The sequence below is a fragment of the Moschus berezovskii genome, chromosome 3 (genome assembly GCF_049115385.1).
Source record: "Moschus berezovskii isolate FMDL1 chromosome 3, NW_MosBer_1.0, whole genome shotgun sequence".
NCBI classification, from domain to species: Eukaryota; Metazoa; Chordata; class Mammalia; order Artiodactyla; family Moschidae; genus Moschus; species Moschus berezovskii.
The window spans coordinates 73,681,894-73,708,955 of record NC_142462.1 but is presented as its reverse complement, the minus strand read 5'-3'; the positions used below and the strand labels follow the sequence as shown (position 1 = coordinate 73,708,955).

General features: G+C 41.1%; 1 protein-coding gene across 5 annotated transcripts in view; it reads right to left on the bottom strand.

The window, feature by feature from the left end:
• Nucleotides 1-479: 479 nt before the first annotated feature.
• Nucleotides 480-27,062, bottom strand: part of PDE1C (phosphodiesterase 1C) — a 525,292-nt gene continuing 498,709 nt past the window's right edge. For 3 of the 5 annotated variants that reach the window (XM_088834591.1, XM_055420917.2, XM_088834594.1), the window contains 2 exons: nucleotides 24,377-24,445; nucleotides 13,119-15,133 (listed from right to left, as the gene is read on the bottom strand). In XM_088834591.1, coding sequence (XP_088690717.1) covers nucleotides 15,120-15,133; nucleotides 24,377-24,445 — 83 coding nt within the window. In that variant the 3' untranslated portion in view covers nucleotides 13,119-15,119. Of the gene's footprint in view, nucleotides 3,399-13,118; nucleotides 15,134-24,376; nucleotides 24,446-27,062 lie in introns of those variants that run through there. The other 2 variants (XM_088834595.1, XM_088834592.1) reach the window with 2 other exon arrangements.

The following is a 27,062-nucleotide window of genomic DNA, read 5'->3' as shown; positions in this document are numbered from 1 at the left end:
ATTCATGGGGTTGCAAAGAGTCAGTTACGACTGAGCGACTGAACTGAACTTAAAGATTATAGAGCAAAGAAAAGACAGGACCAAGATTTAATTAGAGATTTTTTTTTAACCCCAAAGTCTCAGTTCTTAATGACAAGCCATAGAGTTGAGTCTGATGATATAAATTGAGTTGCTAGATAACACAGAGTTACCTGTGGACTAGCTATTATTACTTATATTCTCAGTGATTTATTGGCTTTCCAGCGGAGGGTTCTTTTTTTTCCCCCAAACTATCACCTATACCATCAGGAAGCAAAATGAAAGGGTAAGTTAGACTATTCATTTTGACAAGATATTCAGGACTGAATAGTGCCAAGCATAAGGGAAATCTAGCTCTTTTCAAATGAATCCCAAAATCTGCAGAAGAAAAAGATGACTCACAAGAAAGTTCTTTAAAAGTATCTCTTTATTTGCTACAAGAATATAATCTGGCATATCTATACAATCCATCATGCAAAAAACATGGTAGGCATTTCATAAGCAATGCAGAATTTCAATATCTGTACATTTGCTCAAATAAAAGACAAACAAAGGCTGAAAAGTGACAGCTTGGAATTAAAGAATACAGAAGGAGCCAACTTTCTTTCCCAGGATCATGACTTCCAATGCCAAGAAGCACAGGCAAGAAAGCACAGTACAGCCACAGTTTCAGTTCTACCACTGAAGGTACTGATGGACAGGTGAGGATCATCATTTGTGGGTTGATCCACAGGAGGCCACTACCTCATGCTCAGTTTCACTGTGTGTCCCAATGGCTCTGGGCAGCAAGCACTAATGTATCTGTATACAAACAAGTGGGCTTCCCAGGTGGCTCAGTGGTAAAGAATCCGCCTGCCAATGCAGGAGATGCTGGTTCCATCCCTGGGTTAGGAAGATCCCCTGGAGAAGGAAATGGTAACCGACTCTAGTATTCTTGCCTGGAAAATCCTACAGACAGAGGAGCCTGATAGGCTACAGTCCATGGGGTCACAAAAGAGTCAGACATGACTTAGCTACTAAACAACAACAATACAGGTAGGAATTACCCATCGAGTTAACCTAATTCAGGTGGATGAGACTCTACCAGCCTAAGGAAGTGTCCTTTTGCTCAGGCACCAAGCAGGGAGCTAAGAATTACAATTGCTTCCTTAAGGAAGTTACAGTGATTTTCCTTTCGTATAGTAATTAAATTTCCCCGAAATACCATCATAAAGCACACTGTAAATAAATTGCTCAATAGCATGATGGGCACTAAACTCTGGTGCTAAGTCAACTTGCAAAGCTGTGGTTTATCGGAAATAAACGTGGAGAAAGAGAGGAGAAGACGACAATCAGATCCCGAAGGCTGTGGCTCAGGGCACAGACCTCCCTTTGAGAGGCATCCCAGAGAGTTTTCCTGGCTGTGAGATGCTCACAGCAACCTGTGCTGTGCACTTATGACTCACCAGGCTCAGCAATAGCAATCCGAACCCAGTAATCCCTAATCTTCATCACAAAAGGAAAGAGTGGGAGTTGTGAAGCCCACTTTCTAAGTAAGCAAACTGAAGCTTTTCAAGGTTATACCATATAGACTGAGGACCTGCCACTAGCTATATTCAGGACAGGCTTGGAGATGAGACCTGCCCAACAGCAAACCTGAAGTTTTCCACTGCACCAGACTATTTCCGAAGGGATCAAAAGCTATTTCTGACCTTGAAACCCTCCTTACCATTTCTGTGAATTTAGTCCCAAAGTAAAAACTCTAGGGAAACTTGCTGCTGCTGCTAAGTCGCTTCAGTCGTGTGCGACTCTGTGCAACCCCATAGACAGCAGCCCACCAGGCTCCACCATCCCTGGGATTCTCCAGGCAAGAACACTGGAGTGGGTTGCCATTTCCTTCTCCAATGCATGAAAGTGAAAAGTGAAAGTGAAGTCGCTCAGTCGTGTCCGACTCTTGGCGACCCCATGGACTGCAGCCTACCAGGCTCCTCCGTCCATGGGACTTTCCAGACAAGAGTACTGGAGTGGGGTGCCATCACCTTCTCCAGGTAGGGAAACTTATGGAAGGGCTAAAATATGCCACCATGAAGAAAGGTAAGTTACAGACTTCTGTGCTGCCCACAGCTGTGAGATCAATTGGGCTCCCAAAAGACTTAGATAATGTGGTCTATTGGGAAGATGACCAGAAATTTTAATTAAAGATACTTCTAACCTTATGGAGAAAACTCAGGAAATAAGGAATTCAAATTAGGTTTAGCATTTTATATTCTCCTGAAGGAGGACCATGAGACTAAACAGACATTTCCTGAGTGAATGTTAAAGCAGGAGACTCTGAGGCACGGGCATCCCATTGACTCCTGGCTTTGTCTACTGTGAGTGAAGAAGAAGGACTGAGGAAAGCAGAGCCAAAATGCATCTCCTCCCAACTCTCCAGTCCCGACAGTGAGGCAGTAGGGCATAAGGCTTACAATGAGAAACAAAATAAATACTTGGGAATTCCCTGGCAGGCCAGTGGTTAGGACTCCACACTTCCACTACCAAGGATCTGGGTTCAATCCCCAGTCAGGGAACTAAGACCCTACAACCTGTGCAGCAAAAAAAGAAAGAATGAAGACAAGGGTCTTTATTTTTCACTCGGACCTGCTTTGTGAAGCCTAAGTTCAGAAATGCCTATGAACACAACTCATCAGTTCTCCTTTCCCTTTAAGATTGCTTCATTCAGAAGTACAACTTTTGTTTGGAACGCATTTGCTTTGAAAATTCTGTTTCTTGATGAATTTTAAATATTTGTATCGAAAATCAGAAATCATGTTTTAAACAGTGCATTTCTTAAAAACAATAATTAATATTGAAACGATATTTTCATTGAGGCAAGTTAATTTCCAGGGATGAAAAAAATGTCAGTGGGAGGAATTTCATTTCTTCTGAACAGGCTGCATCATTTAAACTTTGGTCCAATTTAGACTTTGAAAGATCTATACCGATAAAAGCCAAAGGAGATAACTCTTACTGGTTTGCTGCTAGAGGCTGCCCAAATGCTGTGACTTATGGATCTATAACAGAATAGCAAAGGGGAAACTCACATACAGTCTTCACCGTGCCGTGGTGGAGTCAACAACGATAGTGCCAGCCTCAAAGGCCTTCAAAGTTCCTGGAGGCATAACCGGCTGTGCTGGTCAATGTGCAGAGGCCGCTGAGCAGGCCTCTCCTTCACCCCCTCTTCCCCTTGACCTATTTTCTGTTCCAGTTATGTGAGATGTTCTGAATCTTTTTCATTTTGATCCTCTGATCCAGCATCTTGTACCTTGCAGGATGCTCATCAGCTTTCTTTGGGACCGAAGGTGCATAGGAGCTAGATGCATAAGCAGGGCGTTTAAAGTGACGCAGAGGAGGCTTGATGACTGGAGCCATGCAAAGGAAGACAGACAATGGTTAGCCTCACCAATGACACAATGTGCCTAAATCCTGTGGGCAACTTCCTGGCCCCTAAACACGTTTGTTTTCTTTAAAAGCAGGAAACAAACAGGGTTGAACTCTCACTAGAAACCTTATTGCAAATAGATGAATAAGCACATTCTTACCTTGGCCATTCAATTAAAATAAATAAAGACAAATTCCTAGAGATAGACAGTGATGACTGTAGAATACAAAGATTCTGTGACAGTGAATGGATGAATTTAAGGAAGTAAGAGCGAGCAGTGGTGTCACTTTGGGAAAGAGTACAGTAAACACAGGTGAGCACAGCCATTTTGTGAATCAGCACTTAGCACTCTATGTAAGCTCCTATGGTTGCAAAGCAGCATGCAATCCTGGAGTGCCAATAAGAAGCACATCACCACTGAGAAAATATTCGCAAAGTCCATGTATAAAGGTCTCGTAACCAAAATATAGAAAGAACTTCTTAAACTCAACCAAAGGAAACCAAAGAACCCAGTTTAAATATAAGGGCTTCCCTGGTGGCTCAGTGGTAAAGAATATGCCTGCTTATGCAGGAGGCATGGGTTCGATCACTGGTCCAGGAAGATGCCACATGTCCAGAGCAACAAAGCCCATATTCCACAACTACTGAGCCTGTGCTCTAGAACCTGGAAGCTGCAACTACTGAGCCCATGTGCCGCAACTACTGAAGTCCAAGTGCCCTAGAGTTCATGCTCCACAGCAAAAGAAGTGACCGCAATGCGAAACTCACACACAAGAGAGTAGCCCCTGCTTTCCACAGCTAGAGAAAAGCCCACACAGTGATGAAAACTGGCACAGCCAAAAATAATACATATTTTTAACAGTAAATAAATATAAGCAAAAATCTGAACAGACTCCTTGCCAAGGAAGATATACACACAGCCAAAAAGCATGGGCAAAGATGCTCAACAATTTTTGCCATTCAGGAATTGCAAATTAAAATAACAATGATATATATACACTACATATCTATTAGGATGTAGTACTGTTGAATGAAAAAAAGCATATATACATCTAATCTTACATTATAAAAACATATAAATGTGTGCATAGGAAAATCTGGGAGAACATACATTTAAACCATAGCAGTGATTATCTCTGAATATAAACATGGCAATTTTATTTCTTTTTGGTTGTATACATTTTCTATTTTTTCTATGATGATCAAGTTTCAGTGATCACATTACTAACACTTTTTTAAATTTTACTACTAAATTCATACTGCTTTTAAAAGGAAACATACTATTAAAAATCTCTTCAATAGAATCAAATATCAGAGCTATTGAACAAAATCATACATAACAGAAAGTCAGGAAAACTGAGTTTACTCTGAGCTTTAGTCCTAGACCTTTCAGATCACTCATCACTGAGTATACTTTTCATAGCCTAGAGATTAATATTCATTTATCAACTTCTTAGAGCACTTTCTGTGTGTCCTAAACAAAAGAGTCAGAACCTCGTGGGGCTTTCATTCCAGTGACCCCCTCTGAAAACTGTGACTTGTTTACAGAAGGAAGTGTTCAGTCATAATAAGTGATGATATTACTACAAGCTGCATACTACCCACACCAACTTTGCCTTTAGAATTTAGGCTAACACATAGTTAAGATTTCCGGCAAACGGTCCTTTAGTGTCATAATAATGTATATGCAGAATAGATGATTTTAAAAAGATCTCTGAAAGTTTCATTCTGTTTCTTGGGGTAAACAAGAGATTGCAGCATAAAGCACTCTATGAACAAATATAAAGGGTCTTGTTACCCTGGAGAATGGAAGAGAAACAGGTGAGGGCTTCAGATTAAAAGCTGATTGTCCCACATGTCTGGGTTAGCTGATTTACTGCTCCTTAAGTCACAATCCCTCTCCATATTCATTCTATTTTCACTACTCAGCATGAACCCAGCCAAAGTATTATTGAATTTCCCACTTCTCAGCATGAAGAAACATTTACCGTTTGCTAGACTTCTGATTGTCAGAACAGAAACTCTCCTTGCCACTGGAGCTGCTGCAAATAGTTGAACCCGCTGATAGAGATCGGCTCCCCACAGAGACTGTGGAAATACTTATGCCTGCTGTCACCCTCACTCAAAATGTGGGAAAAAAGAAGAATTCATAAGTGCTGTTTGTACACATTGATTGCCTTCCCCCTCTCCAGGGGAATGTGATTTGATGACAGGGCAAAACAGCAGTGCCTGGGATGAGGGCACCATTTTGATTTTAATGAGGACCTTTCTTCTGGGGTGATGCTGTGGCCACTTAAGGACTCTTCGTCTTTTGGCTGTTCCTGAGCTATTTCTGGAAGGGTGGTCGGTCCTTTCCCTTTCAATGACTGGATGCCTCCCACAGTTGAACCCAAGCAGTAGTGTTACAATCTTCCTCCACTCACCCACCCCAAAAACCCTCCCCACTCAGGCAGGGAAGAACCAAATTGGAAACAGAACCCACTTCCCTTCATATGCTTGATTATCAGTAAGTTGGACTTTTTCCCTCTTGGGGACACAAAGTCTGCTGCCATCTCCTAGAGCAATTTACTTGGAGAAAATTACCACATTAGCTAATGCAGACTTGACAAAGGCAAATATCTGCCGTGAACTTGGGAAAGTCATTCTCTATATTACTGAATACTTTCAAGCGTGCTTAGGAAAAGAAAAGTTCCAGACAAAAACTGACACATCATCCTTTATTTGACAATTACACACAATGTTTGTTTTTCATAGAAGTGATGCTCTTTTAGGAGTTTTAGTCATTTGTTTAAATCTTATTTTTTCATAAACGCAAAGGTGTTTTCAATTTTCATTCATTCTTTTTCATCCCTCCCAAAGTGTCTATGACTTTCACCCTTTCCCCTGCCAGCATCAAACTTTTATTCCGTCTGTCTCTAAGACCACTTTGCTCAGTAGCTACCTCCCCGCCCCCCCGTAGGAAACGAATGCAGAGAATTCTTCAGAAAATAGAGATTTATTCATATATTGAATTAATATGGCTGTTGGTTGGATTCAGATGTTGAAATACGAATGAAGTTTTTTGAGTTGCTTGTTTGATTGTGTTTACTGATTCTCCAAGTATCCTTCAATCAAGTTGTAAATGTGGTCAGCGTTGTTGGGGAAGCAAGGGGTTCCTCAGTCAAATGTAACTGGGTTAAACTAGTATGTTCATGGCAGGACTTCTCCGAGACCTAACAGAAGGTGACATGGCTTGTGAATCCCTAAGAACATCCAGTGGCATGTGGTTTGCTCAATTTCATTAGGCTAAGGAGCCCCCTTTATCAGGAGCATGTCACTCTTTCACAAAGACTGGGTTGTTAATTCATCATTCCTGTTGCTATCATACCATATTATGTATTTTATTAATTCAGTATGCCCTGTTGTCTGCACAGAGAGCAGACAGAAAGAATGGTGGCTAGTACTCATCTAATCTAGGTGCAGCCTAATTTCTGTGGTTAAATCAAAATCTGTATTAGACCTCAACTCTGTGTTTTTTGGTCCCCCACAACTGCAGTGTCATCTTTTGGAACCACTGCATTGGCAGCAGCAGCAACTTGGAGAATTTCTGAAACTTTGCTGCAGAGCACTGCCTCCAAAGACAGCAACTTGGTTCAGTTTTTGCTTCTGAAAAATTTCTAATATTGGCACCTTTTTAAAAAAAGAAAACAGAAGTGTTGAGCACGTGTTTTTTTCTTCTCTTTCAAAGATAATGCCATTACATGATCTTGAAAAAACCTGGACACATTTTCTAACTTCATTTACACACACCACATACACTAAAACTAACAAGGTAAAAAATAATCTTTTATTGCCTCTTAAATGCTGTTTTACATGGAGAACAAAATCCCATTGCCACACATTCCTTTTCTGAAATCCATGTCTGTTGGTATCTATCTGAAATTTGATACAAAGTCCTTATAAAAATACACAAAAGTCATCCATGAGTTTTGAACTGCAAGGGACTGACATGTTAAAATTCATTCTACGGAGGATGGAATGATGTAAGAACTGAGTCTGTGATTTTTATTTCAGGATCTCTGATGATAAAATTATATATCTGACATACATCATATACTAGGCATGATGCAAAGAATTTAATATGAACCAGCCTTTAATCTTCATTACAATCCAACAGGGAGGCACTATTATCACCTCCTTTTTGAGTGAGGAAACTGAGGTGTAAAGAGCTTAAGAAAAAGTTTACACACACTTGTTAGAAGTCTTAATTTTGGGTTCACAGCCAAGTGGTCTGAAACCAGACCTCCAATATTTAAAATAACCTGAGACCTAAGTTCAAGGTGAGTTTTAATGACTACCATAATAAGTTAAAATATATCCAAGTATGTATCTGTGATATATAGGATTCTTGAACACCCTTGTTAGTAACCGTGATCATATTTCCCCCAAAGCAGAAGCAAATCACACCCCATTAATACAATTTGTGTGTTAATGGCTCAGGAAGGAATTGCATTAAGGTCATGGCTAACAATCTCTTAAATAATAGTTGCTTTTATCTCTTCCCTCAGCTATGCAGGGTTGGGAGTCTAAAAGCTATTCCAGAAGTCTGAGCATGAGAGACAAGCTTTCAAGTTAGGGGAGCCCCACAGTCTTGAATGAAAATTTTAACTTGGTGGTTCTCACCCATCACTGCATATGACAACCACCTGTGGAGCTTTTAAAAATCTTGAGTACATATAGAAGCAACCTAAATGTACATCAACAGAGGAATGGATAAAGAAGATGTGGTACATATATACAATGGAATATTACTCAGCCATAAAAAGAAATGAAATTGGGTCATCTGTGGAGACATGGATGGACCTAGAGAGTTACATGCAGAGTAGAGTAAGTCAGAAAGAGAAAAACAAACATCACATATTAACACATATATGTGGAATCTAGAAAAATGGTATCAGTCAGTCAGTTCAGTCGCTCAGTCATGTCTGACTCTTTGCGACCCCATGAATCATAGATGATCTTATTTGCAGAACAGAAGCAGAGATGCAGATGTAGAGATAAATGTATGTATATCAAAGAGAAAGAAGGGAAGGGAGGAATGGGGAGACTGGGATTGACACAAATACAATTGATTTGTTGTCGTTGTTTAGTCACTCCATTTTGTCTGACTCTTTTGCAACCCCCATGGATTATAGGCCACCAGGCCCCTCTTTCCATGGCAAGAATACTGGAGTGGGTTGCCATTTCCTCCTCCAAGGGAGCTTCCCAACCCAAGGATTGAATCCATGTCTCCTGCATAGACTGGCAGATTCTTGACTGCTGAGCCACCAGGGAGACCAAGGTCCATCTAGTCAAAGCTATGGTTTTTCCAGTAGTCATGTATGGATGTGAGAGTTGGACTATAAAGAAAGCTGAGGGCCAAAGAACTGATGCTTTTGAACTGTAGTGCTGGAGAAGCCTCTTGAGAGTCCCTTAGACTGCAAGTAGATCAAACCAGTCCATCCTAAAGGAAATCAGTCCTGAATATTCATTGAAAGGACAGATGCTGAAGCTGAAACTCCAATACTTTGGCCACCTAATGCGAAGAACTGACTCATTGGAAAAGACCCCTATGCTGGGAAAGATTGAAGGCGGGAGAAGAAGGGGCCGACAGAGGATGAGATCATTGGATGGCATCACCGATCTGATGGACATGAGTTTGGGTAAACTCCGGGAGGTGGTGATAGACAGGGAAGCCTGATGTGCTGCAGTCCACGGGGTTGTAGAGTCAGACATGACTGAGCAACTGAACTGAACTGAATGACAACATACTGTATAGCACAAGGAACTCTACTTAATACACCGTGGTGACCTGAATGGGAAGGAAATCCAAAAGGGAGGGGGTATATGTATAGGTATGGCTGATTCATTTTGCTGTACAGTAGAAACTAATGCAACATTGTAAAGAAACTATACTCCAATAAAAATTAATTTGAAAAAGTCCTGGGTACCCCAGACCCACAAAAGCAGAATCTACTGGGGCTGGGTGTCAGGCTGAGGCCTCATGAGTTTCTAAAGCTCTTCAGAAAATTCCACGGTGCAGGAGTTTGCAAACTACTGTTTTAGTCTCACCAATCTTCCCCTTCCTCATCTTCACAAACCAAACAGCACCAGTAATATTTTGGACATTGCAAGTGTTCTATAAACTGTAAACAGCTGGCTGGTGCTCTTGCTATAGTCTGATCACAACAAACTGCCTGGTTGGGAAGAAATCCTTTTCGCAGCATTTAAAGTTACTTGTGATCTTCGAAATTATGCTTTTTTTTTCTCTCCTCCTGGCATAGGTTTTTCTTCCTGTTGGGTCTACCATGAAGACAAAGCTCTGAGAAATGAAAAAATAAAATGGTTCTTTTTGTTGGGAAAAACAACTTTGATGCTATCACTTGAGAACTGTGAGGAAGTCCACAGTAAGAAGAGCCAACATTCAGAGTCAGCAATCTTTTCTGAACACATTGAAAACTTGGAAAAGCAAAGAGTAAGACCAAAGAGCGTGTTCCTGGGGTCTGACTAAGGGATGAGAGTAATAGTGGGAGCTTTGACGTCAGAGAGACCTAGTTTTAAAGCCTCCTTTATCTCCCCCAGCTATTTGATTTGGGGCAAACAATCCCCTCTGGAAGCCTCCCTTTTTCCCTATGAATAACATTATACACCTAACAGGGCTCCTTGGAAGGACTCAGCGAGATGTGGCATGTGAAGGATTATCATGGTGTCTGGCACAGAAGAAGGCCTTCAGTGAAGGGCAACTTTTATTATTATTATTATCATCATTATTATTATTATAGTGACAGTGACTGAATCTGAGGGAACTGCTGGTGGGTAAGTGGAGACTAAACCCAAAGCGAATGGAGCTCCTAAAGGACTCTGGGCAGGGCACTGCCATCCGTGATCTCAGGCTGGTGGAAAGGGGGCTGCTCACTCCTCCTGTCCTTCCCAGAGAATCAGCCTGATATCAGTCCTGGCTCAGGATTTGTCTTCTCTCTGGACTCTTTCTAGCTTCCTTTCAGGACATCTTGTCAGAGCATCTGCATTCCAAACCCAACTCATGCCGGATTCTGATCGAGGCAAACACACTGGCTTCAGTTCAGTTCAGTCGCTCAGTCGTGTCCGACTCTCCGCGACCCCATGAATCACAGCACGCCAGGCCTCCCTGTCCATCACCAACTCCTGGAGTTCACTCAAACTCATGTCCATCGAGTCGGTGATGCCATCCAGCCATCTCCTTCTTGGTCATCCCCTTCTCCTTCCGCCCCCAACCTTGCCTGGTATGAATTAACTAAGTTCTGAAGATGACCTCATGAGAACACATACAATCAGCCAAAAGCCTCCTCTCAGTGCTAACATCAGCTCCATGGAGCACAGAATCAAGATGGGTTCATCCCAATTCCAGAGGCCAAAACACACCTTTTACAACTAGCAGTGTGGCTGAATTTGTTTTCATAGCTGGTCTTTTCCTTAAGGGGAAGGTGGAAGATGTTCATTTGTTTCACCAGAGCAGGAGATTTGGTCCTCGTTCAATACTTAGGCTTCTCAGCAGACAGTTTTGAAAATGAAAGTGAAATAGAACAACTTCTTGTGAACCCGGGGCTTCACTGTTGAAGGAGCCTGGTAGCATGGCCTGTCTTCTTCACCTTTCAGTGTCCCTACATCCATTCTCTCATCTGTGGTCACCCTCCCCTATCCTTGGAAGGAGGGTCAGATTCAGTTCTGTCTCTGCCCCCACATGACTGGGATGTATAATTTCAGTTTTCCATTATAAAAACACAGAGACAGTAACACTCCCTGCAGAGGCCAGAGTAAGAATGACAAGAAACCAACACGTGAGAGACAGCCGGCACAGCACAGACACAAAGGAGGGGCTCACCCAGTATCAGCTTCCATCCTTTCCCTCAGAGGAAGATCCTACATTTCCGGAATTGTCTGGAAGGTTTGCACTTGTCAGGAAAACTCAGTAACAGCATACTCCCCTAGTTAGAGTAATTCCTTTGTCTCCTCAAGACATAAAAGCAGTATATGAAGGCCAGGCTCATAGATGTCCTTTCTTTTTGTAGAAATACACTCTTACAACATGAACCCAACCAGAAAATTACTCCTAAACCATGCACATTAGATGTAGTATTGTCTAAGGTGAGGGTCTATTCCTAAACTCTTCAAAGTGTAGTTTATATTAAAATTAGAATAACTAAACCCTACATCTATGTCAGAAAAGACTCTGGCTCTCCAAGGACTTTTCCTCAAGAAAATGAGAATACTAACTACTATTTCCATATCTGAAACTCACAGAGCCAGGAGCACAGGAGATAGGAAGCCTACTGTTTGAGAAGCTAGTCAGAAAAAGTCCAGTTGACACTGCCTGAACCAAACAACCGAACCTGCATTTTTAGATCCTCTGAGAAACACATGAAATACACAGAGGAAAGATAAACCATCTAGTTGTGTTGCCCTTCATCCAACCTGAAGCTGTTTGCTTCCTCCCACAGTTCTCAACCCTGGATGCCCATCAGATCACCTGGAGAGCTTCAGATTTACCGATTCCTAAGCCCAACCTCCAAGAGTCTCAGAAGTAATCTGCTGTTCTAAGGTGAAGCCAATGCTCAGTATGTTTGTGATACCCAGTGATTCTAACTCATAGCCAGATTGAGAAACACTTGTCTCAGGGACTGAGTTTGTTTTAAGAATAGGTCAGGTTGTACTTAAGTTTTGAGGGTTGCTTGGGGTGGCTAACGGGGGCTTCCCTGATAGCTCAGCTGGTAAAGAATCCGCCTGCAAGGCAGGAGACCCTGGTTAGATTTCTGGATGGGGAATATCCACTGGAGAAGGGATAGGGTACCCAATGCAGTATTCTTGGGCTTCCCTGGTGGCTCAGCTGGTAAAGAATCTACCTGCAATGTGGCAGACCTGGGTTTGATCCCTGGGTTGGGAAGATCCTCTGGAGAAGGGAAAGGCTACCCACTCCAGGACTTCTGGCCTGGAAAATTCCATGGACTGTGTAGTTCATGAGGTGTCAAAGAGTCGGACACAACTGAGTGACTTTCAGTTTGGCAGTTAACGGGGTCTGCTCATCACATATAAGAGTGGCCAACCCTTGCCTGCGTGCTAAAATCTGTCACAAGAATCGAACCCATGAAGATCTACTTTGGGGAGAGGTAATGCGTTATTTCTGAGAGAGGCGTGGATTTGGGGTATCACAGAACTGGGCTAAGCTATTACCAGTTGTGAGAGCCTAAGGAAATAATCTGTTTTGGGATTCAGGATTTTTGTTTTCTATAAAATGGGGAAAATGGTAACTTCTTTGCATGGTTGCAGGGAGATTTTAAAGCGGCTATAACTGAGATAATGTATGTAGGGTACCTTGCAACCTCACAGAATGCCAGTATGCCCTAGGTGCTTGGTATGTAGCTACCATTATTATATAGAACAGGAGAGGAAAGGTCACCATTGGGAGCCTTTAAGTGGTGGCTTCCCTGATGGATTTCTTATTACAGTATAGAAAAGTCATGTAATTCCCTGCACAAATGGATGTTACTACTTGAAAAATCTCAGCACACAATGAAGAGATTAAGTTAATAAATTTATTTGTGAACATTTGGCAGAGAATATACCACTGTGATTCACAAAAGGCTAATGATCCAAAATGGGCATTTGTGGGGGGGAAAAAATATATATATATATTTTTTTTCCCCATTGAGCTACCTGAGGGAAACACTTTGCTGAAACCTAGTGCTATTTTAAGCAAAGCAGAAACACCCAGCCCATGTTCTAAACTATTTATACCATGTACAAATAAGGAGGTTCATTCAATTGTTTCGGGCAATGCCCAACCATAAGTGTAGAATGCTGGAGCTCCCAGATTCGAAGTGTAGCCGAGATACCCAACCAGGATGGAAGAAACTTCAGTCCCTGAACACTAATCTTGATGGAATTAGGAAAATGACAGCAAATGACTCTTGAGTCTTAAGACTCTGCATTTATTTTGCTGAGCCATGATAATTCTGAGTCACGTTCACTGGAAGTCATTCTTGGACCACTGACTCCCTGGTCTATGGGATTCCTCTTCTTTATGCTTCATTCCATAGATCACTGATCCTCGCTTAAATTTCATGAAGATGAGATAGGGTGTTATACACATTTGCATCCCCAGAACATAACCCCAGGACTGGAAACTGTTGGTGCTGAAAAATATTTAATGATTGAGGAAACAATTTGGCATCACACTAACCTTCATAAAGCTCCCATTTACTAAAGAAGAGGTGAATCACTTAGAATATACACCCTCTGGCAAAGCTGACTAAAATCTACACAGCCTAATATTTATCCTTTGCATCAGCAATGCCTTGATACCTAGATTTGCTGCCCACGTTTGTTCAAAGAATGTCAGCAAGTTCCTTTCCTTTGAAAGTTCAGGTTTGGGGTCTGAGCGATTTTGTTTTACACCAATGCTACAATCTCAGCTCATTTCTACAGGTCTTCCCATAGTCTGGAGAGCCCGAGGCACAATTTTCAAGTCCCTCTGACAACTAGGTGAAAGAGGGGAAGCAATTAGGAAAAGCTAGAAAATAAGGTCTTTCCTTATTCCAACAATTGCTAGCTATTAAATGCCCTGCAACTTCGTGATTTAATGATTAATGGTTTAATTTAATAAAAATAATACTTAAATTAATAAAAAAGAATAAGAAAGTCCTCCTTCAAGGAGATGATTATCTTTAATTGAGTGCTTTGTTTTTATTTTGTTTGCCCTGGACAGCATGAAGTACATGAGGTATGCTCTTCCAAAGGAAAGAAATATTTAGGAGATCATGCAAGTTTTTTTGCTTGATTTTTTTTTCATTAACTTGTGTATTTTTCTACATGTGCATCTGAAGATGGGGAGTGTAAGGCTAAATCTCTGTCCTTTGCTCACACCAAGAATGACCTCTGTCAGAAGAAGCCTGACATTTCTTTAGGGTTCTAGAGCTCTGAAATGCTAAATCACCACGTAACAAATGTGCTGTGCTCTACTCCATATTAAGAAGGGCAACTGGTTTCCTTAACTGGAGCTGAAGGTTTTAAAAGGCAATTGCAAAGAGACCACTTGGGGGAATCTTCACTTAAAATTAAGACGATGCAGGGGAATTCCATAGACAGAGCACTCGGCGGGCTACCGTCCATGGGGCTGCAAAGATTCAGACATGACTGAGTGACAAACACTTTCACTTTTCAGGGCCCCTGCACACCCCAAAATTGTGCTTGAAATGGGTACATACATAACTGATCTAATCCCAGGCAGAGTACAAGTATGAAAAAAAGACCGTTCCAATGTGGACAGACATCAGCTTTTACTCTTGAAAGTGAAACTCTGATAACTTTGGGCAAGCTGTTTATCTGAGTATGCCTCCGTGTACTAATTTGTGAAATGGACATAACAGTACCTTCCTTAGAGGCTGTTGTGAAGATTAAATGGGATAATATGTGTGAGGAACCTACCACTGTCCCTGATATTTGATAGATGTGCAATACATATCAAAGTATTTATTGTTAAAAACCTGTATTAAGTAAGATAAGAAATTACCATTTTTGAAGTTAATCATTCAATAACTTACAATACACATAATAGTTTGTTTTTTAAAAAACCACGTAAGCTTCCTAAAATGTCTTCAGACCTCAGGGCTGGTCAGTTCTCTTCTGAGGAATCCTCTGGCTGGACATTTTATCCGTAGTCCCCTAGAACAGGATACAAAACAATGTCATTGCAAGCCAGCTGGCATCTCAACACACAAACTCTTTCTACATCAGGCAATGGAGATTAGAAGCAGAGCCACGTCTATTTCCAACACTACCGTGCAAGCCAGCAGCTGCATACACAGGAGCAATCAGCTATCTGCATCCATGGATGATTATGGTACTGTACCTTTCCATCTAAGGATCACTTCAGGAAAGTGATGTGACCAAGGCTCCCGGGAGGCATCTGCTTAGAAGCCACTGACTAGACTCCATCCTCAGCAGTCATGACTGGAAGTGAAGCTCTGGGCCACGCCTCCAGTGAGAGCCAACATTTGCTCAGCTCTTCATCACTTATGGCCCACCCATGGAGCTTGATGGGGTTCACAAACCTCATGGGGTACAGTTTAAGTTGGCACTAGAAAAAACTGGCTGCAGGTGATATTACTTTTCCAAAGAAGAGTCATTTTGCTATAGATGTATAAGGAATCCAGGTGATGTCCCCAGAACAGTTTCCTGGTGCTGGCATTTCAGGAGGAAGCTTTCTTAATTTCAGCAACCACACAAGCAGTTTTTCAATGAAGTGGCACCTGATGGCTTCAGGATTGAAGCACGTACCAACAAAACTGTCTTGGAAGACAGTCACAGATTTTTCACTTAAGAAATTCTTTAATGTACACTATTTGAGCATATAGAAAAGTAGGATTAATAATAAAATGAACATGTATGTACTCTCTCAATACAGTTTAATAAAATCTTAACATCTTGCACATTTGTTCAAATATTTGTTTAAAGAGATTAAATAAAAAGGCGGAGTTAAATAACTAATATAACCTTTCATGGGGGTTTCCTTGGTGGCTCAGATGGTAAGGAGTCCACCTACAATGCAGGAGATCTGGGTTCGATCCCTGGGTCAGTAAGATCCCCTGGAGAAGGGAATGGTAACCCACTCCTATATTCTTGCCTGGATAATTCCACGGACAGAGGAGCCCGGCAGGCTACAGTCCTCTGGGACAGGACTGAGCAACTAACACTTTCACATACCCTTCCATGATGTTTCTCTCCCCTTTCTCAAAAAACTTATCCAGAATTTGATGTTTATTATTCCAGTGCCTATAGTCATTTAATTATTGCATTTATATGCATCCACAAAATATCTAACTTTTTTTGCTAGTTTTAAAAGATAATGTAAATTGTATTCAGTTCATTTCAGTCGCTCAGTCGTGTTCGACTCTTTGCGACCCCATGAATCATAGCACGCCAGGCCTGCCTGTCCATCACCAGCTCCCGGAGTTCACTCAAACTCATGTCCATCGACTTGGTGATGCCATCCAGCCATCTCATTCTCTGTCGCCCCCTTCTCCTCCCACCCCCAATCCCTCCCAGCATCAGAGTCTTTTCCAGTGAGTCAACTCGTTACATGAGGTGGCCAAAGTATTGGAGCTTCAGTTTCAGCATCAGTCCTTCCAATGAACACCCAGGATTAATCTCCTCTAGAATGGACTCGTTGGATCTCCTTGCAGTCCAACGGACTCTCAAGAGTCTTCTCCAGCACCACAATTCAAAAGTATCAATTCTTCGGCGATCAGCCTTCTTCACAGTCCAACTCTCACATCCATACATGACCACGGGAAAAACCATAGCTTTGACTAGACAGACCTTGGTTGGCAAAATAATGTCTCTGCTTTTAAATATGCTATGTAGGTTGGTCATAACTTTCCTTCCAAGGAGTAAGCGTCTTTTAATTTCATGGCTGCAATCAGCATCTGCAGTGATTTTGGAGCCCCCCAAAATAAAGTCTGACACTGCTTCCACTGTTTCCCCATCTATTTCCCATGAAGTGATGGGACCAGATGCCATGATCTTTGTTTTCTGAATGTTGAGCTTCAAGCCAACCTTTTCACTCTCCTCTTTCACTTTCATCAAGAGGCTTTTGAGTTCCTCTTCACTTTTTGCCATAAGGGTGGTGTCATCTGCATATCTGATAATCACAATGGCGTGATCACTCACCTGGAGCCAGACATCTTGGAATGTGAAGTCAAGTGGGCCTTAGAAAGCATCACTACGAACAAAGCTAGTGGAGGTGATAGAATTCCAATTGAGCTATTTCAAATCCTGAAAGATGATGCTGTGAAAGTGCTGCACTCAGTATGCCAGCAAATTTGGAAAACTCAGCAGTGGCCACAGGACTGGAAAAGGTCAGCCTTCATTCCAATCCCAAAGAAAGGCAATGCCAAAGAATGCTCAAACTACCGCACAATTGCACTCATCTCACACGCTAGTAAAGTCATGCTAAAAATTCTCCAAGCCAGGCTTCAGCAATATGTGAACCGTGAACTCCCAGATGTTCAAGCTGGTTTTAGAAAAGGCAGAGGCACCAGAGATCAAATTGCCAACATCCACTGGATCATGGAGAAAGCAAGAGAGTTCCAGAAAACCATCTATTTCTGCTTCATTGACTATGCCAAAGCCTTTGACTGTGTCGATCACAATAAACTGTGGAACATTCTGAAAGAGATGGGAATCCCAGACCACCTGACTTGCCTCTTGAGAAACCTGTATGCAGGTCAGGAAGCAACAGTTAGAACTGGACATGGAACAACAGACTGGTTCCAAATAGGAAAAGGAGTGTGTCAAGGTTGTATATTGTCACCCTGCTTATTTAACTTATATGCAGAATACATCATGAGGAACGCTGGGCTGGAAGAAGCACAAGCTGGAATCAAGATTGCTGGGAGAAATTGTATTAGATGGTATAAAAATCTTATTGGAACTTCTTTTTCTTGCCCATCATTATGTTGAGCCTTGTTTGTCATAGCAAAAAATGGAAAACCACTATCAAAAGAAAAATGATTAAATATTCTGTGGCATATGTGTATAATAGAACATTGCACAGATGTTAAAATGGACATTTTTCAAAAAGAATAGCCTTATATTTTGCATGAAATTTCTTTTGCCACACATTAGCAAACTTTATTGGAGTTTTTCTTTAAAATATGCCTCTTAAAGCAGGGTAGGGCTTGATTTTGTTTTCTGTATTTTAGTATCAGAATTTAAGCCATTTTAAATTATTGTTATTAGTAATATTTTAAATTAATTTTTCCTAGAGTATAGTTGTTTTACAATGTTGTGTTAGTTTCTTCTGTGCAGAAAAATGAATCAGTCATACATATACATATATCCACTCCTTTTTGGATTTCCTGTGCATTTAGGTCACCACAGAGAATTGAGTAGAGTTCCCTGTGCTATACAGGAGGTTCTCATTAGTTATCCAGTTTATACATGGTAGTGTATTTATGTGAGTCCCATTCTCCCAATTCATCCCACCCCTCCTTCCCCCTTGGTATCTATACATTTTTTCTCTGCATTTTAATCTATATTTCTGCTTTGCAAATAAGTTCATTCATACAGGTTTTCTAGATTCCACAAATAAGTGATATTATACGGTATCTGTTTATCCCTTTCTGACTTACTTCACTTCGTATTACGATCTCTAGGTCCATCCATGTCTCTGCAAATAGCACAGTTTCATTCCTTTTTGTAACTAATATTCCAATGTATATATGTACCACATCTTCTTTATCCATTCCTCTGTTAATGGACGATTACTGATATTTTTGGACTTGATTACAGTAATTTTGTTTTGGTTTTGGACTTGATTCTACTATCTAATTTTAAAATCATTCTGTATTCCTTGCTTCTTTTCTCTTCTGCCTTCTATTAAGTAGATACATTGTCTATATTCCCTTCTTTGTTGTTTATTTGCTGAGTTATATGCTGTAAGTTATATTTCTATTATTTTATTGATGATCCTTTGTGGATAATCAAAAAAATTACAAAATTACAAGCTCTGTCCAAAGACAGATTAGATTTTCAGTTCAGTTCAGTTCAGTCGCTCAGTCGTGTCCGACTCTTTGCGACCCCATGAATCACAGCACGCCAGGCCTCCCTGTCCACCACCAACCCCTGGAGTTCACTCAAACTCACCTCCATCGAGTCGGTGATGCCATCCAGCCATCTCGTTCTCTGTCGTCCCATTCTCCTCCCGCCCCCAATCCCTCCCAGCATCAGAGTCTTTTCCAGTCAGTCAACTCATCGCATGAGGTGGCCAAAGTACTGGAGTTTCAGCTTCAGCATCAGTCCTTCCAATGAACACCCAAGACTGATCTCCTTTAGAATGGACTGGTTGGATCTCCTTGCAGTCCAAGAGATTAGATTTTAGCATTCTGTAATTCCTTTTAAGTAACTCCTCTACCTTCTACCACTTCTGTTCCCTATTTTAACACCAAAAATTTACATTATGCTTATGGTGACTAGTTACATATACAACTTGCTTTATTTATTTGTATGCTCACCATTAAATCCTATCTCTTACATTTTGCTTTTTGATTCACTTTTCTTCTTCTTGAAGAATATCCCTTAATACTTCTTTAGTGAGGTCAGTGAGTGGTAAATTATGCCATTGTATACCTAAAATGTTTTTACATTGCCTTCATTTATAACTAATAATTTAGTTATTATATAATGCTTTATTTCCCCTGAGCATATGAAAGATATATCTTCATTGTCTTCTGGCATCTAATGTTGCTGTCAGCTGGCTGTAATTTTATTATAGATAACCTGCTTACAGCTCCTCTGAACATAACCAGCTTCTCTCAGCATTTAAGATTTTCTCACACTTGACATAATCACAATGCATTTAGGTATGGATTTGGTTTTACCTAGGTATGGCAAGTAAGGTGCATTTCTTGTCTAAGAATTTGAGCATTTAGAGCTGTTTATCTATATTCCATGCTCTTTCATTTTTAAAACTGAGATAAAATTCACACACCATATAATTCATCATTTTAAGTATACCTGTTCAGTGTTTTTTATTATATTTACAAGTTTGTGCAATCATCACCGATATTTAATTATAAAACATTTTATTCACCAATGAAAAAATCCCATGTCCATGAGAATTCACTCTCCATTCTTCTCTCTGCCAGCCTCTAGCAACCACTGGGCTTCCCTGGTAGCTCAGACGGTAAAGAATCCGCCTGCAATGAGGGAGACCTGAGTTCAATCCCTAGGTTGGGAAGATCCCCTGGAGAAGGGAACAGCTACCCACTCCAGTATTCTTGCCTGGAATAGACAGAGGAGCCTGATGGGCTACACTCCATAGCGTTGCAGAGTTGGACATGACTGAGCGACTAACACACACACAGCAACCACCAGTCTATGTTCTGTCTCTTATCGATTTGTCTATTCTTCCCATGTCACATAAATGGAATCTTACAGTATGTGGCCATTTGTGTCTTCTTCTTATTTCGAAAAAATGGAATCATACCTTTCACTTAGCAAGATGTTTTCAAGGTTCATCCAAGATGTAAAATGTATCAACACTTTCTTCCTTTAATATGCCAAATAATAATTTATTGTATGGATATATCACATTTTGTTAACATATTCATCAGTTGGTAGACATTTAGGTTGCCTCCACTCTTTGGCTATTATGAGTAACATTACTATGAATATTTGTGAACAAGTTTAGGTATGAACATATGTTTTCAGTTCTGTTAGGAACATACTTAGGATAGAAACTGTTGGGTCTTATGGTTACTCTAAGATTAACGTTTCAAGGAATTGTCACCTTAGTTTCCCAAATACTTGAGTCACACCATTTTACATTCCTGGCAGCAATGTATGATGGTACTAATTTCTCTATATCATTGTCAACATGTGTAATTATCCAGCTTTTTAACTCTTGCCCTTCTAGTGCAGGTGAAGTAGTATCTCGTTGTGGTTTTGATTTGCATTTCTGTAGTGACTGATGATATTGAGTATCTTTTCACATTCCATTTGTATATCTTGTTTGGAGAAAGGTTTCTTCAAATCTTTTGCCCACTTTTTAATTATCCTGTTTATCTTTTTACTGTTGCATTGTAAGAATTCTTTACATATTCTGGATACTAAATCCTTATCAAATATATGGTTTACAAATATTTTCTTTCATTCACTTTATTTTCTTGATAATGTAATGTTTTTAATTTTAATGAAGTGGTATTATCAATTATTCTTTGATTGCTTGCACTTTAAGAATCATATCTAAGAAACCATTGCCTAACTCAAGCTTATAAAGATGTCTTCTTCTAAGAGTTTTATGGTTCAAGCTCTTTTTTAAAATTATGATTCCATCTCTACAATGTATTTGGTATAAAGTCCTCAGGACCATGTTCCAACATTAATTCTCTTTTCAGCTGTATTTTACCTTGAGTTTATTCTATTAACTGTGTTTCTCTTTGTTTTTAAAAATGTGAATGCCTTCATGTTTATTTGATTTTTTAAATTTCATATTTTAGATTGCTTCTTTTGCATATCTCTGTTCTTATTTGGTTTCAACACAATTTCACTTTATTGTTTTTAAAGATTTTTATTCCTCCACTTGGCTCTTTGAGTATCCTAAAACATGATATCTTAAGTTGCTTGACGGCCTGTACCAAGAGCTTGTGGTAAAGGTATATTTGCATTGTGGGAGGTAACACATGACATTGGTGAGACTGGAAGGAGAAACAGTGGGCTGATCATTGCTAAGAGTGAGGTAGAGGGTATCTGCTAAACAAACCATGAACTCTGAGCCCAGCACCCAAATTGGGACCACTTTAGACTGCCAACTGAAGCCAAAGACAAGGTGCCTGAGGCTCTGACTCAGAGGCCTTAGAAACCCAGCAGGCCAGCAACAGGTCCCCATTCAACAGCTGGGAACCAGGTCAGCTCTGCGTGTTCTCACAGGTGTCCAGGATGACATCAGAAACCCACCTGACCCAGGAATATTATGATTTTACAAAGAAGAACAAACACTATCACCACACACTGAAGTTGTTGGGTTTAGAGCTGTTTTCCTCCCAATTACTATAATCCTAACAGCACAATGGAAACAGTGTCAGACTTTATTTTTGGGGGCTCCAAAATCACTATGGATGCTGATTGCAGCCATGAAATTAAAAGACGTTTACTCCTTGGAAGGAAAGTTATGACCAACCTAGATAGCATATTAAAAAGCAGAGACATTACTTTGCCCACAAAGGTCCGTCTAGTCAAGGCTATGGTTTTTCCAGTGGTCATGTATGGATGTGAGAGTTGGACTGTGAAGAAAGCTGATCACCGAAGAATTGATGCTTCTGAACTATGGTGCTGGAGAAGACTCTTGAGAGTCCCTTTGACTGCAAGGAGATCCAACCAGTCCATTCTAAAGGAGATCAATCCTGGGTAATCACTGGAAGGACTGATGCTGAAGCTGAAACTCCAACACTTTGGCCACCTCATGTAACGAGTTGACTGACTGGAAAAGACTCTGATGCGGGGAGGGATTGGGGGTGGGAGGAGAAGGGGACGACCGAGAATGAGATGGCTGGATGGCATCACCGACTCGATGGAGGTGAGTTTGAGTGAACTCCGGGAGTTGGTGATGGACAGGGAGGCCTGGCGTGCTGTGATCCATGGGGTTGAAAAGAGTCGGACACGACTGAGAGACTGAACTGAACTGACCTGAACAGCACAGTAACCACAAATAGGGACATGATGAAATGGACTTCCAGAGACTACAGAGCAGGGTCTACTCAATACTAATACTCAATACTAAAAAGCAGTCAGTATAGTCGTATAGCTGTATGTTAGTTTCAGTCCAGTTCAGTTCAGTTCAGTTTAGTTGATATCAATCCAAACACCAAGATGAGTCTTCTTTAGAGGACGTTTGCTTTCCATCTATTCATAAATTAAACTGGACAACGCTCACTCAAACAACAGTGCCAGCCTCCTAAGCATTAATGAGCACACAATACATGCTTGTCAACTGAGTGGGCACTGGGACATAAAGGAATAAGACAGTCCTCACCCTTGAAAAAGCCACTGATCAATGGTTAAAGGACTAATAAGCAAATCATTATAAGTCAGCATTAAGTCTACCTAGATGATTCGGAGAAATTGCAAAAAGAAATTAACCAGGGAAGAAAAGCATAAAGAGTGTTACAGGCAGAGTGACAAAGGCAAGAATGTTCAAGGGCTACTCAGTGGACACTGAGTTTCAGTTGTTGGACAGGGTTGTGGACATGGCAGAGGTTGAAAAAGCAAACAGATATAGATTATATTTAATCTAAGCTGCCACTGATTGTAAAGTGAACTATTATTTTATGTACAACCAAGAAAAAGTACTGTTAATTCAATTGTAACATGCCAAAGATTGCAAAAGATTCCTATTTCCAAGGAGCTAAAATGCAAGGTACTTTCCCTCTTCGAATGGATGGAATACAGCAATTCCCCAAAGAAGCAACATAAAAGATATATTAATACTAGAAAACAGATTTTTTAAAAGATGAAATAATGCAAATACAATATGGATATAATTTTTCTTATCAAATTAATGAAGTACTAATGTTAGCATTAGCAAGAGCACAGTGAAAGGTCAAACATTGTGAAAAGTACAAAATAATACTATCTTTCTGGAAATCATATTGACAATAATGGGTCAAGAACCGAAATAGATACAGACTCTTTGAGTCAGTAAATCTACATACAGGAATCTGCCCTAAATCCACACTTGCAGATTCAGAAGAAGATTTATATATCAGAATGTAAAGTTAGTAATGACAAAAAGGCAAGTTATATAAATGCCAGATTATTGATGAATACAGTTGGCCCTTGAATCTACAGATGTGGAACCTGCAGATACAGAGGGTTAACTGAAGGTGACTTGAGCATCCATGGATCCTGGCATCTGAGTGGAGTCCTGGACCCAATTCCCCATGGATACGGTATATAAATAAATTATAGTATCATCATATGAAATGTTAGTCAACCACTTAAATATTTTAAAAATATTTAATAACCTGGGAGAAAGCTCATGATATAATGGTAAACTTTAAAAGGGAGGAAACAAAGCTGAGATTTGAACCCAGGTCTGTCTCTCTCACCAAAGGTTCACACTCTTCCGCTAGCACCATCTGCCTCTCAAAGAAACATTTGAACAGCATGTCCAGATGAACACTAAGGAAGATCACAACTCTGCTCTTTCCATCTATGAGCAGGAGACTGTAGACCAACTATGAATATGATGCCCACTTTTGGAAGAGTGTTACAAATGGGGACGACAGAGACAAAGCCCGCTGCTAGCATCAGATCGTTCACGTATCAGCTGCTAAACTCAACTCATGAAAACCAGTTCTTTCTGCTGTGAGCACCTAAGATTACGATGCAATGCCGTTTACCCACCTGGCAAGGTAAGGCGACTTGTGGAGCTAGTGCTTGGGGCAGGTGAGCCCTGAGAACGCTTCTTTGTGCCTATAAAGAGGAAAAAGAGGATAAGAAAGAATAGGATTGTGGACAGACTTTTCAGACCAGTAAATTCTCCTCTGCAACTTTATCAAATGATCTAAAAGTCTGGGTCTGAAAACAACATTTAGATGAAGGTTGAGTGAGGTTATGGGAACAGGGCATACTCCATGATCCAGAAAAGCCAGGAGCACAGCATATATCTTTGAGCTTCTGATGGATCTCATTCTCCAGATTGGTCTGTTAGGGACCAACACAGCTCTGAGCAGGCATGCACTTTACGATTATCAGGAGAGCATTCTAAACGTGCAGCTTCCTGAGCACCACCCTCAGAGATTCTGTGTTCACTGTACTGAGCCGGAGCTCCAGCATCTGGATTTTTAAAGCCTAGCCCAGGCGACACTAATGTGCATCCAGAGTGGAGAACTGTTGTCGTGAAAAGGAAAGTTTTGGATTTAGAAGTAAGGAGCCAGGAGTTTGTTTCTGCTTTGTCCCTCTAGCCTTTACTCCCTATTGGCTCTCCAGCAACAGACTTGACTTCTCTGAAGCCTCTGACGAGATGTGAAGATGAAGGCTCCATTTGTAAAACAAGGGAAATAACAACTACATCAAAGTGTCCTGGTGAGAAAAAAGGACCAGAGGTGTGTGTGAGTGCTCAGGAACTGTGGGGACCACGCAAATTGAGGTTAGTGGGATCTATGGGTCCCCGCAGCTGGTAACAGTGTCCCTATTGGGAAGGGGATTAACAGAGGTTCATGTTAACAACTCAGTGGACCATAGGGAATCAAGAAGACAGAGCCCTGGGTGGGGAGCAGGAAGGAGAGAGCAAAACAAATAGAAGGATGAATTATTCTTCAAAAGAATATTTGCATGTGTGCGTTCATGTTTGTGTGTGGTATATACACTTACATACACATATTTATTATTTTATACATAAAGATACACACACAAAACTCACATACACACTTATACCTAAATAAATATATATACTATCCATAAATGCAAATATTATTTGATTATTCATTCCTTTACTTGGCCATCCAGAAGGAGGCAAAGATGCCTGGAGGCCAGAATCCAGCATCATGGCAGATGCCTGGAGTCTGAGCTGGCAGAAATGCAGAGAGAATTCTTAGTCAGAGGACAGACACGACTGAAGCGATTTAGCATGCATGCATTCACTGGAGAAGGAAATGGCAACCCACTCCAGTATTCTTGCCTGGAGAATCCCAGGGACAGAGGAGCCTGGTGGGCGGCCGTCTATGGGGTCGCACAGAGTCGGACATGACTGAAGTGACTTAGCAGCAGCAGCGGCAGCAGACATGATTCAATGTCAAGGTATTTCTTTAACAAGTTTCCTGAACCTATGCAAACTTTCCATAAAGTCTACTTTCCATGCAGAGGCCTGGTGTGAGTGGAGGTTGTGTTAGTTTGAATGAATACAGTCATAGGTAAGGAGAACTAGAGAACATGCTGACTAATCTTGAAATCAGGGGAAGCAGGAACTTGGGGAAAGGGTGAGGAGTAAGATTTCACTACCCTAGAATGCCTCGTAAGGTGTGAAGACGTACACGAGGGATGGTGTTTGAGATTGTTTCATTTTAGTCTTAAAGAGCAGGGTTCTACCCTTGACATTCTGTGTTACAGTTAATTATCACGATTGTGATTAGCAGCAGTGGTAGTGTTAACAGTGTTAGTAGTGATAACAGTAAAAATAGAAAACACAACATTAATCCAAACACTTCAGACCCACAAAAGCTGTTAATTTGCATGAGGTGAGAGAGAGAGACGTGACATCTGGCAGAACTTTAGGTCTTCATTTTTCAGGTTTCATAGATGCCCTGATGTCAGAGTTGGGTGATTTTTTCATAAATACAGCTGCCAGAGTCCTTCCTTTCTTGAACCCATTGAAAGGACACCTCCAGGGAATGGAGCCACTTGCTTGCAGGGTAACAGGTTCTCCGGGTGAGTCTAATGATCATCCATCAAATGGGGTGCTCAAACACGTGAGGTGAATAGATTTACCCAAAGTGATATGTGGGGTCCAGGCCAGGGTGGCCTCACTGCACAGATCCAGGCAGCACCGCTCACACTGTAGCCTATGTGATGAATAGTGGAACAGCCATGATCATGGGTGCTACCGGGATGCAGATCCACAGCCATTCCTGACCCACCAGGAACAACCTGTGTCCCACTGGACCCGCCTGCACTGTGGGGAAGCCAATGACTCAAAGTGTTTAGACCTCTACTCATGGGATGCTTTACTTGTCTCACTATCCCTGTCAGATAGGGTTTCTCAACAGATGCACAGGGATATTCAGTTACGTCACTCTTCATTGTGAAGGCTGTCCTGTGCATAGCAGTATGTTTAGGAGAAGCCCTAGCTTATATCACCGAGTGTGAGAAGCACCTCCGCATTGTAATAATCAAAAACATCCTCCAGACACTGACAAATGTCCTCTAGGAACAAAACTGCTCTCAGTGAAAAACCACTGCTTTAGGAGGGGAGACAGGGTTTAGGGTTTTTTACTCAGACCTGTGATTCACAATTTGGCCACTTGGTCATTAATAGCAGTCACGGACACATATCAGGCAGCCACCATGTTCCAGGCACCGTATTAGTTATGGA